This window comes from Nothobranchius furzeri, chromosome 9 (genome assembly GCF_043380555.1).
Source record: "Nothobranchius furzeri strain GRZ-AD chromosome 9, NfurGRZ-RIMD1, whole genome shotgun sequence".
Lineage (NCBI taxonomy): Eukaryota > Metazoa > Chordata > Actinopteri > Cyprinodontiformes > Nothobranchiidae > Nothobranchius > Nothobranchius furzeri.
Genome location: NC_091749.1, coordinates 41,307,187 through 41,323,812, shown reverse-complemented (window position 1 = coordinate 41,323,812; position 16,626 = coordinate 41,307,187). Strand labels below are relative to the sequence as shown.

The following is a 16,626-nucleotide window of genomic DNA, read 5'->3' as shown; positions in this document are numbered from 1 at the left end:
GTTCTGATCTTGGACAGAGCTGATTTCATCTGTAACATCTCCAAAATGTGTGTTTTCATTTTTTGCAGAAAAATTTTTTCCTGTTATTTTTTTAAATAAGAAGTTTAATTTATGTAAATGCTAAATGGTCCATGTGTTTTATTAATTAATAAATCTTTTATATATTTTTAAATTGTTAATCTAGAGACTTTTTACTCATGTTGAAATAAATAACTATATGTATTACTATAACACAGATTTGTGTTCATTGTAGACCTAAACTCTTTTTTATCTAAAAGAATAACAAACAAATAAACTGTTTACAAAACACAATAAATCAACCAAATCTAATTAAAAAAAAATCATTAAATGGGAAATCTCAATGAGAGTATTGTGAATGTTCACTAAAAACATCATAATCATTAAACCTTTAAAAAAAGAAACACCAGCTTTCGTGATTCACATCTGAATCTGTTCCTCTCTCTCTTTTTCTTTTGGTCTAATTAATCATTTTCTGCTACATTACCAACCTGATCAATCTCACTTTCCCCCGGGAACAGGGGCTGTCCATCACTCAGCTCCCCGAGGATACACCCCACAGACCACATGTCCACAGCTTTTCCATATGGAGCACTGACATGCAGAAACACACACACACGCACGCACGCACACACACACACACACACACACACACACACACACACACACACACACACACACACACACACACGCACGCACGCACGCATTACCAAATTATATCTGCAGAAATACATTTCAAAGGAATGTCTGCAACTTACAAAACCGTGTTAATTAATTGTTCAGGTGATAATGAAGAGGAAGAGATAAGGACTGAAATAAAACAATAGGTTTTATGAAAATGCTCAGGAAGAAGATGGTCATTTCTGAGAGAACCAAGAGCCTGGTGAGAAATGGTGAGAGTTCTGGCAGCAGAGAAGCAAAGGAGGGCTGGTGTTGGAGGGAGAGAGTGTTTGAGTGGGAGGCATTTAAACACTGTCTTAGTAAATGTTCCAGGGCATTTACTAAATCAAGCTGCAGCACCGAGGCTACACGACGTTCAGCTGTCTACTAACCAGGGTGAACATTTGATGCACCAAAAGCACCAGAAGTATAAAAAACCTGTATGTTTGATTTCAGAATACAGGGAGTTAATGCTATCTCATATCACAGCCTGATATCTGGTTTTCCACAGTCTTAATTCATCTGGTGCAAATTACAGTTTGCATAAATTGTGCAGAAGTCCAACTAATATAAAAAACAACACTGTTTTCACAATGAATTAATGACTTTTAGGAAATTATTTCAGAAATCTTTAAACACTTTAACTAAAAATGATTTCTGCCAGGTCTGTCAGTTGAACTGTGCACTTCGGCAGCATATACTGATACACTCTAGGCTTTAGTAAGTGCATTTGACCTTATTTCCACAGATGAACTGCTCAGGAATGAACTACAGGTCATGACCTGGTCAAGTCTTTTGGTTTCGATTAAACGTGCATTCTTCTAATGAACAGATTATTATATTTTCTATGAGTATTATTCTAAATATCCATCAGGTGCACTCTTTAACATACAGTTTTAATTATTACACCAACTTGTAGCTTGCAGCTGGCGCACCTGCATTTCCCCATGTGGGACAATAAGGGCATTTCTATTCTAACCTTGCTCTAGTCCCATAACAGATTTAGGTACATTTAACCCATGATACTTAGGAGAAACATAAAGCTGTGCTGGATGTAAACATTTTATAAATAATATAATTACTTGGATTTGCATCCAAAAGAAAAAAGCGTTCTTGTAGAATCTTATTATATCACCCAATTCAGCAAGAGGTCTGCCGATCCTGTTTTAAATGGAACTTAAAGACCAAGTTAATTCGATTTTGCAGCACATTTGCAATAGTCTTTTGTATAAATGAATGCCTTGTGAGGAACTAGAAACACGCTAAAGGAGAGGGGAGCAGAAGACGACAGGATTTGGGGTATTCTTTCTTGATATTTAGGCATCTCACCTCTGATTGACAAACAACAACGCAACTCTACCTCTGACTTCATTTGCTTTGCAATGTCGATGTTTAATCTCCACAAACAACACAAGCCTGAAGGAGTTTGGCCGGGTTGTGGAGTTGCTAATGCTGTTAGCTTCTAACAACTCTGTTCTCCGCTGGAAGCTGAACCAACAACAGCCTGTCCTGTGGCGAGCCAAGGTGAATGCAGGAAAATGTGGTAAAAGACTACTTTCATATTTAGTCTGCATGTTAATCTCAGAGTGGCCAATCATATTTCAAAAATAACAAGTAATAAAAATTTCTCAATGAACTTGGTCTTTAAAGACGCATAAATGAAAACCTTATAAAAGGATCTGATTATGTGGTCATCAGTAACTTTCACAGCAGCATAGCTGAATCACAATAAATAATTTTAAATTTCATCCGTGTCTATTCAAATTAAGAGCATGACACATTTGGGACCTTTGATACCAGTTTATAATTAGTAGAGCATGAGTTATTTATAGTTTCTCTGTTATTATTATAAAAACTCAGCATTTGATGTCACTATTTTTACTCTTAGTGCAAAAGGGCTAGAGTTACAAAACGTAAATGTTAAAGAGTAGACTCTGCGACTGGATTGGGGCATTTCTGCGTCATGAGATAAAACAGCAGATCACGTCTCCCTTTCACACCATTTACAGAAGCACTGCAAAATAACTTGTGCTTTAGGAATATTTGACAGGAATCAGCCCAAAAATGTTCTTCCTTTCCTGTTTCTCATTAAAGTTCTGACAGATAAACTCATGCACACACAAACTCACCCCAGCAGCAGCTCAGGAGAGCGGTACCACCTTGTAGCAACGTACTCCGTGTAGTTGGCATCTGTTCCTTCAGACAGGTTACGAGCAAAACCTGAGCCAGAGGAACATGGAAATCAATATATCAACCAGATTTAATTTTACCGGCAGCAACGAATAAACGACCAACTGATAAAATGGCAGAACATTACACTCAAACGATTTGGATAGCTGCAGTGACAACATGGCAATCTCAGCTGTGTGGCCAGACTAATTAGTTATGTCACTGCGGGCAGTCTGAGACTCGGCTTTAGATAACTGGAGCACAGAAAGTCCATTTTAAGCAAGAAAAAGTCACAATAAAGAGAATGCCAGCTCCAACAGTGAATAAGAAACAAATCTCACCCTAGCTGACTCAGTGGGATGCCATTAGCCAATTATTCAGCGTTAACTGACCGTGTGATTTTTGCAAACAGTCATCCAAATGTAAAAAGTACACACCTAGAACACTGTAAAGGGCAAAAGTGAGCCCTTTACATAGTCTTCAGATGTGTTTCATGGACAAATAATGTGCTTTCATGGTATAAAGATCTAGCAGATTAATAGCAACAACAAGCATCAGGGTGTTTCATGAAAGGATTGTCAGGGGCAGAATTAATCCCTATGACACACAATGTACTAGGTGGCAAATGAAAGGCGTTTTTTCACAATAAAATAACCTCAAGAAATCATGTTAAGACAAGAACTCCAATGAATAGCAGTGGCGCCCCCAGGAAATTTTATAGGGGTGGTCAGAAAGGGCTACAGAAAATTTTGGGGGTGGCAAACCTAATAGGTCCGTGTGGAAACTCTGGGAGAGTTTTGCTATATGCATCCAACACGCTTGCCTCAATTTTTCTCATTAACATCCACAAAAACTATAGACACTTACTTTTATTTTCAAAATGGGGAGCAGCATGGACATATATACTTTTTAAAATTTGAATATTTATTTACTCTTTAATAGTAGATTTTTACTGGACTTTATGTCTGATTAAATAATATGAATTTATAAAATGTGTGAACATCAATATGATTCATTAAACAACATTAGGCGCGTTTCCACTACAAGAACTTCAGGGTAGATTTACAGGAACATGCGCGTGTCTCCACCCGATCGGGCCATCCGAACGGCCGTTTTTCGGGCCGTTTTCAGGAACCTTCTGGTACCTGCTCTGGAGTAGGTACTCCGAACGGCCCGGTGGAGTAGCTGAGTGGAACCTCCAGTTAACTCACGCTGATTGGTTGTAACTCAGTAGGAAATGACATCAGCGGACATCCAAAAAAACTCGCAGTAGTAAAATTAGAAGAGTAGCTGGTGAAGCAGAATGAAAGCAAATAAAAATAAGCACTGATCGCATTTAAAATCTAACCCCCGTCACCGAAAAACTCGGTGGAATTCCCCCACAGCTGTTGGAAAAAAAATGAGGAAATTCCCCCTCAGACTTAATTAACGGGGTTTGTCTCACAAAATTCAGAGCTGCTCTTGTCCACTGAATGAATTAAATTATGATATACTTCTATAAAATGAATGCTTTTAAAATTACTAATGTTACTTTGGGCGCTTTTTGAGGCTGATCAGTGGCTTCACTCACTGCCAAAGCAGTCGTGATATGCTGACGTCTATGCAAGTTCTGAAAGGTCTGAATTTGAATGGAGACACAACAGCTGAGAGGACTGGGACATCCTATTTCCTGGTCAAGTTCCCCATCCCAGGAACTACCCTCGAGTACTGGTAATGGAAACATGCCTATTGGCCTTGTTTGGTGTGGCCAGTGGGGTGGCCCTGGTCCCCCCTGGCCACCCCTTGGGGCCGCCACTGATGAATGGGTAAACTATTCTTTCCATGAAACATTTCCAATAAAAAAGCAGCTATGATTCATTCAAAGGACATGTAGACTTTCTGCTTCCAACACAATTTACACAAGACACTTTCAGGTAACGGAAAATAGGGGAAAAAAAGACCATCTGAAAACTCACCAAAGTCGCAGAGTTTGAGAATGTCATTAGAACCGATGAGAAGGTTTTCTGGCTTGATGTCTGGAAATGAGATGATTTGTTACACTCACCTATCAAATAAAATAAATGAAGTCCATGGGGAGGGAGAATGACAGAGCAGCACACAACCTTTGGCCAGAATATTTAAAAAAATAAATAATAGTGACCACTCTGACATTTTTCTGCTATTACAAGTGTAATCAGAAAACGTTCTAACAGTGTTGATAGGTTCCTCTAAAGGTATGCATGAATGAAGCATTTTAAAAATGATTCAAGTACATTTGGATGTGTGTTGTATGAGCCATTCTACAAGATTATCCAGCAGCAACGCCATATGAAACTCAAAGTGAATGTTATGTTAGTTTTAAAAATGTATTTAATGTAAGAAGATAAGCAGTTTGAGTACAATATCTGAATTCACACTTATCCGTCTTATAAGAATAAAACCTGAACAAATGTATTTATGAAGAAAAATTATGCTGGAAATTATCCTTCCATGGGTCTTCTCTGGTTTGGCTAAATGTTCTTTATTTTGAAGATTCCCAACTAAGTGAAATGTTTCTAATGAGTTTTATTTATTCGTTTAATTGGTGAGAGAGCTTTGCACTCTTTAAAATGTTAGGAAAATGACCTTTTATGTGCTGTTTTGGGCTGCTCTCCATTCATGGTCCTGGAAATCTCATTTCCAGCATATTTTAGTCGTTTCCCTGCTCCAACACGCCTATTTTGATTCAGTGGTGATTAACAGGCATGACCTGCTGAACAGGTGATTCAACCATTGAGCAGGTGTGATGGAGCAGGGAAACAACTAAAACATGATGAATATGAGACCTCAGGGTTGGAGAGCACACAAGACTGATTTCTAGAAAGCTTTTTAAAATCTGTACAATGACAAATTATCTTTCATTTGTTTGATGATATGTTTGTAGTTTGATTAATGATCATTGTATGAATCTTTTTGGTTGATCTTTATGAATCACTTTGTGCTTTTTCTTTCTGTGATAAGAGCTAGAGAAAAAAACTTCACTACTTAATTACTTACTAGAAGGTTAGTTTTGAGGTTTTGCCTAACAACGAAGAGATAAAGGCAAATATTCACCTCTGTGTACTATTTCATTCTTGTGACACCAGTTGATGGCCTTGATGAGCTGGAATATATAGCTGCAAACTTTATCTGGTGGTGCACCATTGGGAAACTCCTCCAACAGCTCCAGCATATTCTGCCAAACCACACAAAATGTAAAAGTTTGAGCAGAAAGTCAGCAACGTGTGCTCCATCCGTCCATTAAATTACACATAGACAACTGCTGCTGTAGCTTTCATAAAATAAACATTTGGTTGGATACCCTGGCAACACAGTGGGGAATGCCGTTACTCACAGTTTCCCTGTTGCTATGGTGACTCTTTTTTTCTGTTTAACTGAGGAGTCAACATCCTACAACTTTAAAGTAGACTAGATGCAGCAGCATGCAGAAACCGTATATGTGAAAGCTGAAGCATCTTCATGCTGACCCTCTCCACGTATTCAAAGACCAGGTAGAGCTTGCCCCTCCTACGAAAAGCCTCCTTCAGCTCTACAATGTTGTCTTGCTTCAGCGTCCGAAGCATCTTCAGCTCCCGAAGAGTCGTCTCCTTGACCTCCTCATTTTCTGTGTGAGTGGAAAGGTTGGAGTGACAGTCAAAGCATCAGAACATTCTGTATATCTTTTTTATTTTTCACTCACCTTCACTGTCCTTGAATTTCTTAATGGCCACCAGCTCATTGGTGTCCTGTGAAGAGACAAAACCAAGAATGTTTGTTGAGCCCCAGAACTAGATCTTACTGAGTAAATCAAAAGCAGACAATCACCCCTGAACATGAATTTAAAAAATAATAAAAAAATAACCAACTCACTAAATAACTCACATATAGTTAAGAATTTGATGAGACAAACCCCCAACATTCGGACACATTTGATTTTTGAAACCAATACTATCACAAACATCCAAAGCTCTCTTCAATTAGATTAAAATGTTTACCATCATCACATTGAGTGCTCAAGTCATTAGCTTTAAAGAGAGAACTGTATTTTCTGTGATCCATAAAACTGTCGGGCTGCGGCGGGTGAAGACGACGAGCCAGAGGGAATTACATCACACAGTTCAGTGTCCTCGGCTGCTCTCTTTTGTCCTTTTGTCTAAAGAAGGTCAGACAACACAGCCAGCTGAAGCACTGCAGGAGACGACGCAGTCAAGAGCTGCATGTCACCGCCACTGCTCTTGTTTACACAAGACAATTGTTTCACAAGGGTGTTAGATACAAAGATGTCCACTCGGAGATCTGCTGGTTCAGATGCAAAACAGATTTGATGATAAGGACTTGCAGCTCTAGTAGAAAAGGACCTGACTGTAAACTTGTGTTAATAAGATAAAAAAGAAAATATTAGAATGTTGCAATGAGTTGATAGGGTTTACTTTTAAGTGTTATGCCTTTGACCTCCAAGGCCTGCCCTTTGGAGCCACTAATAAGTTAAAAAACCTAAAAATGTCCATGAATAGTGAACGTTTTAATCAGAACCACTAAGTAATGTTTGCATTTTTCATAGAGAAAAACAAACCATGACTGTGTTATACTATGGCTTGTTATAGAGAAAAACTAGAGAAAAGCAGGAACCATTGCCTGATGCACAAATTACATTACATGTAAGGCAAGGCAGCTTTATTTATATAGCACATTTCACACACAGAGGCAATTCAATGTGCTTTCCAATTAGTAAAAATAGCAAGAATATTAAAATCAGTGTGACAGTGCAATTAAAATACACACAAATTAAATTTAGATTTAAAAATTAAAAGTTTAGGTTATAGGGTGAGCAGTTACAGTGCAGTAGGTGCAGTATAAGAACAGTGATTTAAAGGCTGATGAAAACATGAAGGTTTTCAATTTTGATTTAAAAGTTACTAGAGTTGGGGCACATTTATTTAATTAACCTTCATTTTTGCAGATGAGTTGATTGTCCTATCCTTATTTCCAAAGACAATAACTTCAGTCTTGTCTTTGTTTAACTGGAGGAAGTTTGACTGCATCCAGTCATCGACTTGCTCCAAACACTGACAGAGTGAGTCTTGTCCACAGTCACTAGGTGATAAAGCTAGGTATATCTGGGTGTCATCTGCATAACTATGACGGGCAATGTTGTTATTTGGTTGATGTAGTCCCATTGCAGAAAGTGTAAAAGCCACAGTCCATTACAGAAAGCAAATTGATTTTAATAACAAGCTTAGATGTAAAAAATGTAAAACTTAAATAAAATTCTTCAGTGAGAGGACCTCATAATCTTGTGAAGCATGCGATTTTTCTCCAGATCCTCCTGTCCTTCAACAGTCCAAAGACATGAACATTAAGTTCATGTGTGCATAATTATTGCCTCATTGTGCTGACACTGATATTATAGTGCATTCTGAACAATGGATGATTGGTTTTGGCTTCTAGTCAAATCTCTTGAAACGACAAAAGAACATCAAAAGAAAAGTTGTAATCTCAAAACTTTATGATACATTATTTTATGACTAACCCTAACTTTTAATTTTATGACTAATACCAGCTGAGTGGCCTTGTGGTATCGGTGTGCGCCCTGAGACTGGGAAATAATGGGTTCAAATCCGTGGTTGGGTCATACCGAAGACTTACAAAGATGGGCCCCTGTGCCTCCCTGCTTGACACTCAGCATTAAGGGGTTGGATTCGGGGTTTAAACCACCAAATGGTGCCCAAACGCAGCTGTGTCTGCAGCTCACCACTCCCCCCGAAGATGGGTCAAATGCAGAGAACAAATGCCACACACCAGTGTGACAACTAGTGGGACTTTCACTTTAACTTAGCTTAGAAAGTAAGAACATGTGTGTTTGGTTGATATTTCTTTTCCTAGACCAAACCCACAACATGACTTTATCCCTTAAGGATTTCAAAGTTTACATCCAAGGCTCTGAATACACTTTCTTTAATCAAATTACCAAAAGACGTTTCAACTAAATATTCAATTATCATAATTAGCAAGTCCTCCGAGGTCTCTGGTGCGGCGAGGTGACTTTGCACCAGGAGACTGGCTCCAGTGTAAGTTGTGGTATTGTCACTCCCAAAACACATATTCAAGATAACACATAAGCCTCCATACACACACCCACATATGCTAATACAACACTAGCACAAAAGTGGCAGAACAAATCCTGGCACACACTTGCCTGACTAATTAAATGTTCTGTCAAACACATATGGAGTTGTAAGGTCTATATACATTTTAAAAAATGAACACATAAAATTAATATCTAAGTGGCACAAGTTCCAGTGTCGTCTTCTTGGACTTTGGCCCAGAGAGTCTAAAATGTTAATAGTCCTATTATTCCCTCCATCACATCCAGGTCTGCTGCAGACTTCTAACAGGGTGACCCATTTACCAAGCGTTCAATAGCTCCCTCTGCATCACTTCCTCTCTGTCAAACACACATATGCACGCACCCGTTGCCTCTCCTCTCTCCCTTCTGCCACCCTTTCTCTTTTGCCCTGCTTCCAGCAGGGAAAAGTAAAAATAACTACTCTCATGTAACAAAGTTAAAAAAGTTTTATCGCCATGGTCTGGAGCTCTGGCTCTACATGCAAATTTCAATCCCTGACATTGCTACACAAATGGGAAAAATGTCACATGTCACTTTCTGGTGATTCAGAGAAAAGACAATTGTCTTTTGATTTAACAATTCTTTTGATTTCAGAGGTTAGGGTGACCTGTGACCCCTCTGCAAAGAAACATGAATCATAACATCTCAGCTTGCCAACACACAGTTCTTGAACATGTGAAAAAATACCATGCAGTCAAAGCAAATCAACTAGAAAACAAGCCCTTCCTTGTAATCAATTTTCCCTCAGTTTGAATACTTTGCTGCTCTTTATAATAAATAAAGCACCAAAAGACATGCAGAGATTTAAAGGTGTGGATCATTTAATCAATACATTTGCGGTGGTCTCTAGTAGGAATGTACGCCTTGTAAGTTGTACTCAGGGGGAAAAAAGCCCTAGAAGACTGGCACATCAGAGTTGAGCTTAACACGACAAAATCTGGAGTTTTATTTTCTAAAATTTGGACACCTCGCCTCTGACTGGATAACAGCAACGTGACTCTACCACTGATTCTGTTCGCTCTGCAGTGTTGATGTTTTATCTCCACAAATAACACAAGCCTGAAGGAGTTCTGCTGTGTGGAGTTGCTAATGCTAACGGTAAGCTCCACTAGTCGAGATGTTCTCTGCTGTTTCCTCTGTTGACGCTAAACCAACAACAGCCTTCCCTGTCGTGAGTTAAGATGGGCGAGTCCATGAACGCTGAGAGACAGTGTGATGTAGATCGATCAGGCTTGTCACATCCTACATTTTCTTCTATTTTCTATCAGAAGCTAATGCAGGAGAATTGTTCAGCCTGCATTAAACGCTCAGCGACTGATTATCCATCCATCCATTTATGATAGTTTCCAGTCAGGTTTTCATAGAGCTCATTCTACTGAAACAGCTCTTCTTAGGGTCTCTAATGACCTTCTGAATCACAGTGATGCAGGGGACTGTTCTGTTCTGGTCCTGCTGGACCTGACTTCAGCCTTTGACACTGTTGACCATCACCTGCTACTGGAGAGGCTGAGAGACTGGGTAGGCCTATCAGGATCTGTTTTGGAGTGGTTTTCCTCTTATCTGTCTGAGTGTTCCTTCCCTTTGGCTGTCTCTGAGTTTTGGTCCTCCACCAAGTCCCTCACCCACGGTGTCCCACAAGGTTCTGGGCTGGGGCCTCCACTCTTCCTCCTCTATCTGCTTCCTCTTCAGCACATCCTGAGCTCCTTTAAAGGAATCTCCTACCATCTTTATGCAGATGACATCCAACTGTACATCTCCTTTAAGCCCCATGAGATGTCTAAGCTGCAGCTGTTACACACCTGCTTAGACTCTATCAAAATCTGGATGGCTGAGAGCTTTCTACAGCTGAATGAAGATAAGACTGAGATCCTCATCTGTGCCCCAGACAAGCTGGTTCCCAAAGTCAGAGACTCTCTTGGTCTGCTTGCTTCTCACAACAAACCTTCAGTCAGGAATCTTGGCGTGACCTTTGACCCAGCTCTCACCCTGGATTCTCATGTCAGTTCTCTTGTTCACTCTTCCTTCTTCCATCTCAGGAACATTGCTAAGCTGAGTCCCATTCTGTCCTGCTCTGGACTTGAGACAGTTCTCCACACCTTCATCTCCTCACGCTTAGATTACTGTAACTCTCTTTTTACGTGTCTGAGCAGAACCTCCCTGAACTGTCTGCAGGTGGTTCAGAATGCTTGTGCTCGGCTTCTGACCAAGTCCTCCAAACACACCCAGATCATCCCACTTCTCCTCCAGCTTCATTCGCTGCCAGTTAACTTCAGGGTTCATTTCAAGATCCTGGTTCTGGTCTATAGGGCCTTACATGGACAAGCACCATCTTACATTGGGGATCTTCTCAGTCCCTCCACCCCCAGCAGGTCCCTGAGGTCCAGTGATCAAAGCCTACTGGTTGTGCAGCACCAGGCTAAAGACCAAAGGTGACAGATCATTTGCTGCTGTGGCCCCCAGACTCTGGACCTCTCTCCCCCTGAGCCTGAGATCAGTGGACTCAGTGGTCTTCTTTAAAAAGCAGCTGAAGACTCACTTGTTCAAGCTGGCTTTGGCGTGACCTTCATCTCCATCTGTTTCCTTATTCTGCTCTTTCTACTTATTCCGTCTTTTCCGAGATCCATTGATTTCCCTCTTTCCTATTACTTTTCTCTCTCCCTTTCCTTACATTATTATACATTTTTAATCACAATTTGATTGTATTTTTTCTCATTTTGAACACATTTTTGATCGTTTATTTTTTAAAGCTTTTTTGTACTTTAATCCTTTTTTGTTTATGTGAAGCGCCTCATGATTTTTATCTTATAATTATCTCTATATAAAAAATGTTTTCTTTCTATCTTCACGATGACTGGTACAACACCACATCACTGCAGACGTAACACCAATCTGCCTATCGATATCACACTCCATCTTTCCCTCAACTGTCAACAAGACCTCAAGATATTTAAACTAGGGACGTCCTGATCAGGTTTTTCTGCCCTCGAGTCTGAGTCCGAGTCATTTAATTTTGAGAATCTGCCAATACCAAGTCCCGAGCCGACTCCTTCGATACATAATAAAAGAATAAAGAAAGCAAAGCAACAGATCCAGGATGGTCTTTACTTTTTATTTAATTAACTTTATTTTAACATTTAACAACTCAGTTAACAAACAGAGCACTTCTGTGAGGTAGCCTGAACATCAAGTAATAAATAACATAAATTCTTCACTTTTGGAACAGCAAATATAAAAAAGTATTTTATAAAAACAAATAGCACCGTAACTTCAAATACCTGGCAGGGGTCTATTTTGCTTTGGCCCCCAAAATGCCTTGATACAGCCCTGGGCGTGGAACAGAGTTTTGAAGGTGATTTGAATTGTATCAAATAATTAAATATTACATGCTTATAATTTTTTACTTAATAAAGGCAAAACGGGTAGTGGGATGAATCTACCTAAACTTTCATTTTCATGAATTTTGTTTTGTTTTCTTGTTTTTTATTTGACTATTTTCCTGTCCTGTCTGTGTCTTTTCTTTCTGCATCTCCTCTCAGTCCTCCAAAAAAATGCAGACGGACTTCCTACTTTTTCACCTAATGAGTTAATTTTTAACTAAGCAGATCAAATGGATCTACCAACCACAAGAATATTGTGTGTTCACTGCGGCTATGCCAGTGAACTGAAGTAACCGGTACACAGGTGATGAGCACTGCAGCAACAGAGTGTCAGGCATGAATCAATGACAGAAAATGCCAGAGAATATGAACGGACATGAACGATCATGTGTTAATTATATATTTTTTGGGTGTGCCACTTTGAGAATGTTACTGTGTATGCAGGACGCAGCTGCCTGCGGAGCGCATGAATGATCAGCGCTCTTATTTTCTCTGTCTTCCCAGTCCTTCAGTTTATGCTTAGCTAGTTTTGCTTCCCCACTCAGTTAACTAGCCTCACCTGTTTCCCATTGGCGTACACTCCAACACACCTGCTCCCTGTCCCCCCGATCACCTCCCTCTGTGTATTTAAGCCCTGGTGTTTGTCGGTTTGTTGTGTGTGTAAGTTTCTGTCAACATTACCTGTTGCCTCCTTTGTTTCCAGTCTTTAGTTTCTAGTTTAGCCTTCTATGAGTGCTTTGATTTTTTGGTGGTTCCAGTATTTTGCCTGAGCCTATGGACTTCCTTCACTGCTCCTAATAAAAGGATTTTATTTTTGTAACTACTCGCTCTCTGGGCCATTCCTAGGTAAGACAGCATTTTGGGTCCAAAACTCCACCTAACGTGACAACCATGGTCTCAGATTTAGAGGAGCTGATTCTCATCCCAGCTGTTTCATACTCGGTTGTGAACCGCACCAGCAAAAGCTGGGGCCACACTCGAAGCCAACAGGAACACATCATCTGTAAAAAAAACAGACCTGGGGTCTCATTTATCAAACATTGCGTAGAATCCTTACTAAAACCGTACTTAAGCTCAGCAAAAGAAATGTACTTATGCCAAGTAGGTTTGTGATCTATAAAACATGGAGTATGCACAGCTGCACGCAATATCCGCTTCATAAATCGGAGACTAACGAGAAAGGTTCTCAGCTGCTTTTTAGTCACATCCCACCCTCACCACGCCCACTCACTGCCATACTGTCAATGCAAAGTGCCTTGTGGATCTCATGCATATACATAAGCCGGCTGTTGCAGCGCTCCGCCAATGACATGGCGACCGTAGATCAAGGCAGATCAAGGAAGCGCAATTTCACAGAAGCAGAAATTGAGGTACTTGTGGGCGAGGTGGAGAAATGAAAGGAAGTGCTTTTGCAAAACAAATAAGAGAAAATCCACGGAGTGGCACAGCGTTGCTGAAGCCGTCAATGTTGTGATTTATTCAGAGAGATCTGTGGTGGATATAAAACAAATGGTCCAATCGGGATTCAATCCCCAGACTCCCCGGTGAAAGTCATGCATACTACCCAGTCAGCCAAATGGAAATCTCCCTTGTACAAATAGCCAGGGTGCATGATCATTCGGGTCACAGTGACAGGACACACACTGTCACAGACGCATGACATTCTGTCTCAATCTGTCCCCCTGCTGATATTCTGCATTCCGTATTCTGTGCTTCAGGCAGTGTGTGTGCACGTGTGTGTGTGTGTGTGTGTGTGTGTGTGTGTGTGAGTGTGCGTGCGTGTGCGTGCGCACGTGTGTGCGTGTGGGCGGTCTTGTTCTGTGTGAAAACAAAGCAATAGAAGAGATAATGCTGCAGGATTTCATAATGTTATCCTTCTCAGCAGCAGCACTGCAGGTGCTCTCCATGTCCAAAATGTGCGTACGCCAGGTCTTTAGTCAACTTAAAGTTGCGCACATTTTTCCGCTAAGTTTTCTTTCATAAATCCCAAAGTTTGTGTGGAACGTTGCTTACGCAGTTTTCCGACCCCGTTTTGTGCGTAAGCAAGCTTGATAAATGAAGCCCCTGATCCTTAGGCCATTAAAATGGATTCCCTCAACACCTTCGCAGCACCTACAAATCCTGTCCACAAAAGTTATGAACAGAATCGTTGACAAAGGGCAGCCTTGGTGGAGTACAACTCTCAACAAGCTCGACTTACTGCAGGCAATGATGAACGAGCTCAGGCACCAGTCATACAGGGACCTAACAGCCAGTATCAGTGGGACTGGTACCCCATACCCCCAAAGGAAGCCCCACAGGACCTACCTAGGGATACGGTCAAATGCCTTCTCCAAATCCACCAACACATCGGGAGTTGGTTGGCCGAACTCCCACACACCATCCAGGACCCCCCACAGGGTATAGAGCTGGTCCAGTGTTCTACTGCCCAGACGAAAAACGCATTGCTCCTCTTGAATCCGAGGTTCAACAATCTGACGGACTTTCCTCTTCAGAACCCCTGAATAGACCTTACCAGCGAGGCTCAGGAGTGTGATCCCCGTGTAGTTGGAAACAGGGCGACCACCACCCCAGTCTGCCAATCCAGTGGAACTGCCCCTGATGTCCACACGATACGGCAGAGCCGCATCAGCCAACACAACCCTACAATATCCAGAGCCATAAGGAACTCCGGGTGGATCTCATCCACCCCTGGAGCCTTGTCTTCGAGGAGCTTTTAGACCACCTCAGTGACCTCAGCACCAGAGACTGAAGAGCCTACTTCAAAGTCCCCGAACTCTGCTTCCTCACTGGAAAACGTGCAGGTGGGATTAAGGAGTTATTTGAAGTTCTCTGCCCACCGATCCACAACGTCCTAAGTTGAGGTCATTAGCACATCTGTTAACAGTATTGGTAGCGCATAGCCTTCCCCTCCTGAGGCGCTGATAGTGGACCAGAATCTCCTCAAATCGGTATGAAAGTCTCGCTCCATGGTCTCTCTCCAAACTCCTCCCACATCCGGTTTTTTGACTATGAGACCACCCGGGCCGCAATCCACTTGGACTGCCACTACCTATCAGCTGCCTCTGGAGTCCCACAGGCCAAAAAGACCTCATATGACCCTTTCTTTAGCTTGGCAGTATCTCTAACTGCCGCTGTCCACCAGCGGGTTTGGGGGTCTCCATCACGACCGGCACGACAATCCAGTGGCCGCAGCTCCAGTTCGCAGTTCATTTTGATTCAACAGGTTATTCCAATTCTGCAACAAACTAAAATACAAGGTCTTATTTTACAGTAATTTTTCATTCATTTTCTTTATATTGCACAGATAAACCATTTTCATTAATTAATATATGAACCCATTATATTTTTATTTTATCGCTGCTTGTGACTGTTTTATTTAAAATCAGCAAACCAACTCTAGCTGGAAGGTCATTTAAAATCCCTACAACATGCATCATTTACAAGAGCTTTGAGTGCCTTAAACAAAACAGCAGAAAACTCTTTAATTAGGAGAAAACCCGGACAAACAAAAGAGCTGAGAATTTCCCCTGTAAGACACACAGCAACATCAGCTAAAACTAGAGGAGCTCAGATAACACCTAACTGTTTCCAAACTCAAATCTATTCCCTTAAATTAAACATTCGCTGATTTAGTCATGATACAAACAAATATCTAAATAAATTTACTAAGTCATCTCCAGAATGAAACATTTAGTGTCTTTTAATTATCCACCCAGTACAATTACACAAACAAGCTAAATTTAGCTTTGAAAAAGCTGTCAACAGATGCCCAGTGGTTTGAAGGGTGTTACTGCAGCTCTCTCAGATTAAACACTTAGTTAACACTCCAACCATGTCCTCAAAGCAATTGCAGCAATCTGCCATTAACCTAATTGCTGTCTGATCAAGTCTTTCACAGCAGCTTGTAGGTGGATTTTGGTGTTTCCAGGGTTTGGCTTGCAGGTGTTCACACATTATTGAGTAGCTTTGGTGCTTTTAACTTTCCTAATCATTATATCCTAAAATATAAGCCTTCCATACAATGCAGTCAAAATACTGTTGCACAACCCAGTTGTAAAATCTGCATTAGGCAAATACATTAATGAAATGAGAAAATTACTATACCAGATAATAGAACCAAAACCATTGTGCCTATTAAGCACAAAAATGACATAAAAACCCACGTAGTATAGGACTGGGCAATAAATAAAAAAAAATATCAATATGGAAATTTCAGACTCTGAACCATGTCAATAAATCTGATAATAAAAAAATTAAAATATGTGTGTAGGTTGG

General features: G+C 40.7%; 1 protein-coding gene across 9 annotated transcripts in view; it reads right to left on the bottom strand.

Annotated features, from left to right (window-relative positions):
* The window catches only part of cdkl5 (cyclin dependent kinase like 5), a 44,184-nt gene that overhangs the window by 17,934 nt on the left and 9,624 nt on the right, over positions 1-16,626 (bottom strand). For all 9 annotated transcript variants that reach the window (XR_011521506.1, XM_015953505.3, XM_015953500.3 and 6 more), the window contains 6 exons: positions 6,545-6,590; positions 6,333-6,469; positions 5,920-6,040; positions 4,803-4,862; positions 2,808-2,898; positions 510-612 (listed from right to left, as the gene is read on the bottom strand). Coding sequence is in view for 8 of the 9 variants with exons in the window: in XM_015953500.3 (XP_015808986.3) it covers positions 510-612; positions 2,808-2,898; positions 4,803-4,862; positions 5,920-6,040; positions 6,333-6,469; positions 6,545-6,590 (558 nt within the window). In the remaining variant the exon portion in view is untranslated. The remainder of the gene's footprint in view (positions 1-509; positions 613-2,807; positions 2,899-4,802; positions 4,863-5,919; positions 6,041-6,332; positions 6,470-6,544; positions 6,591-16,626) is intronic.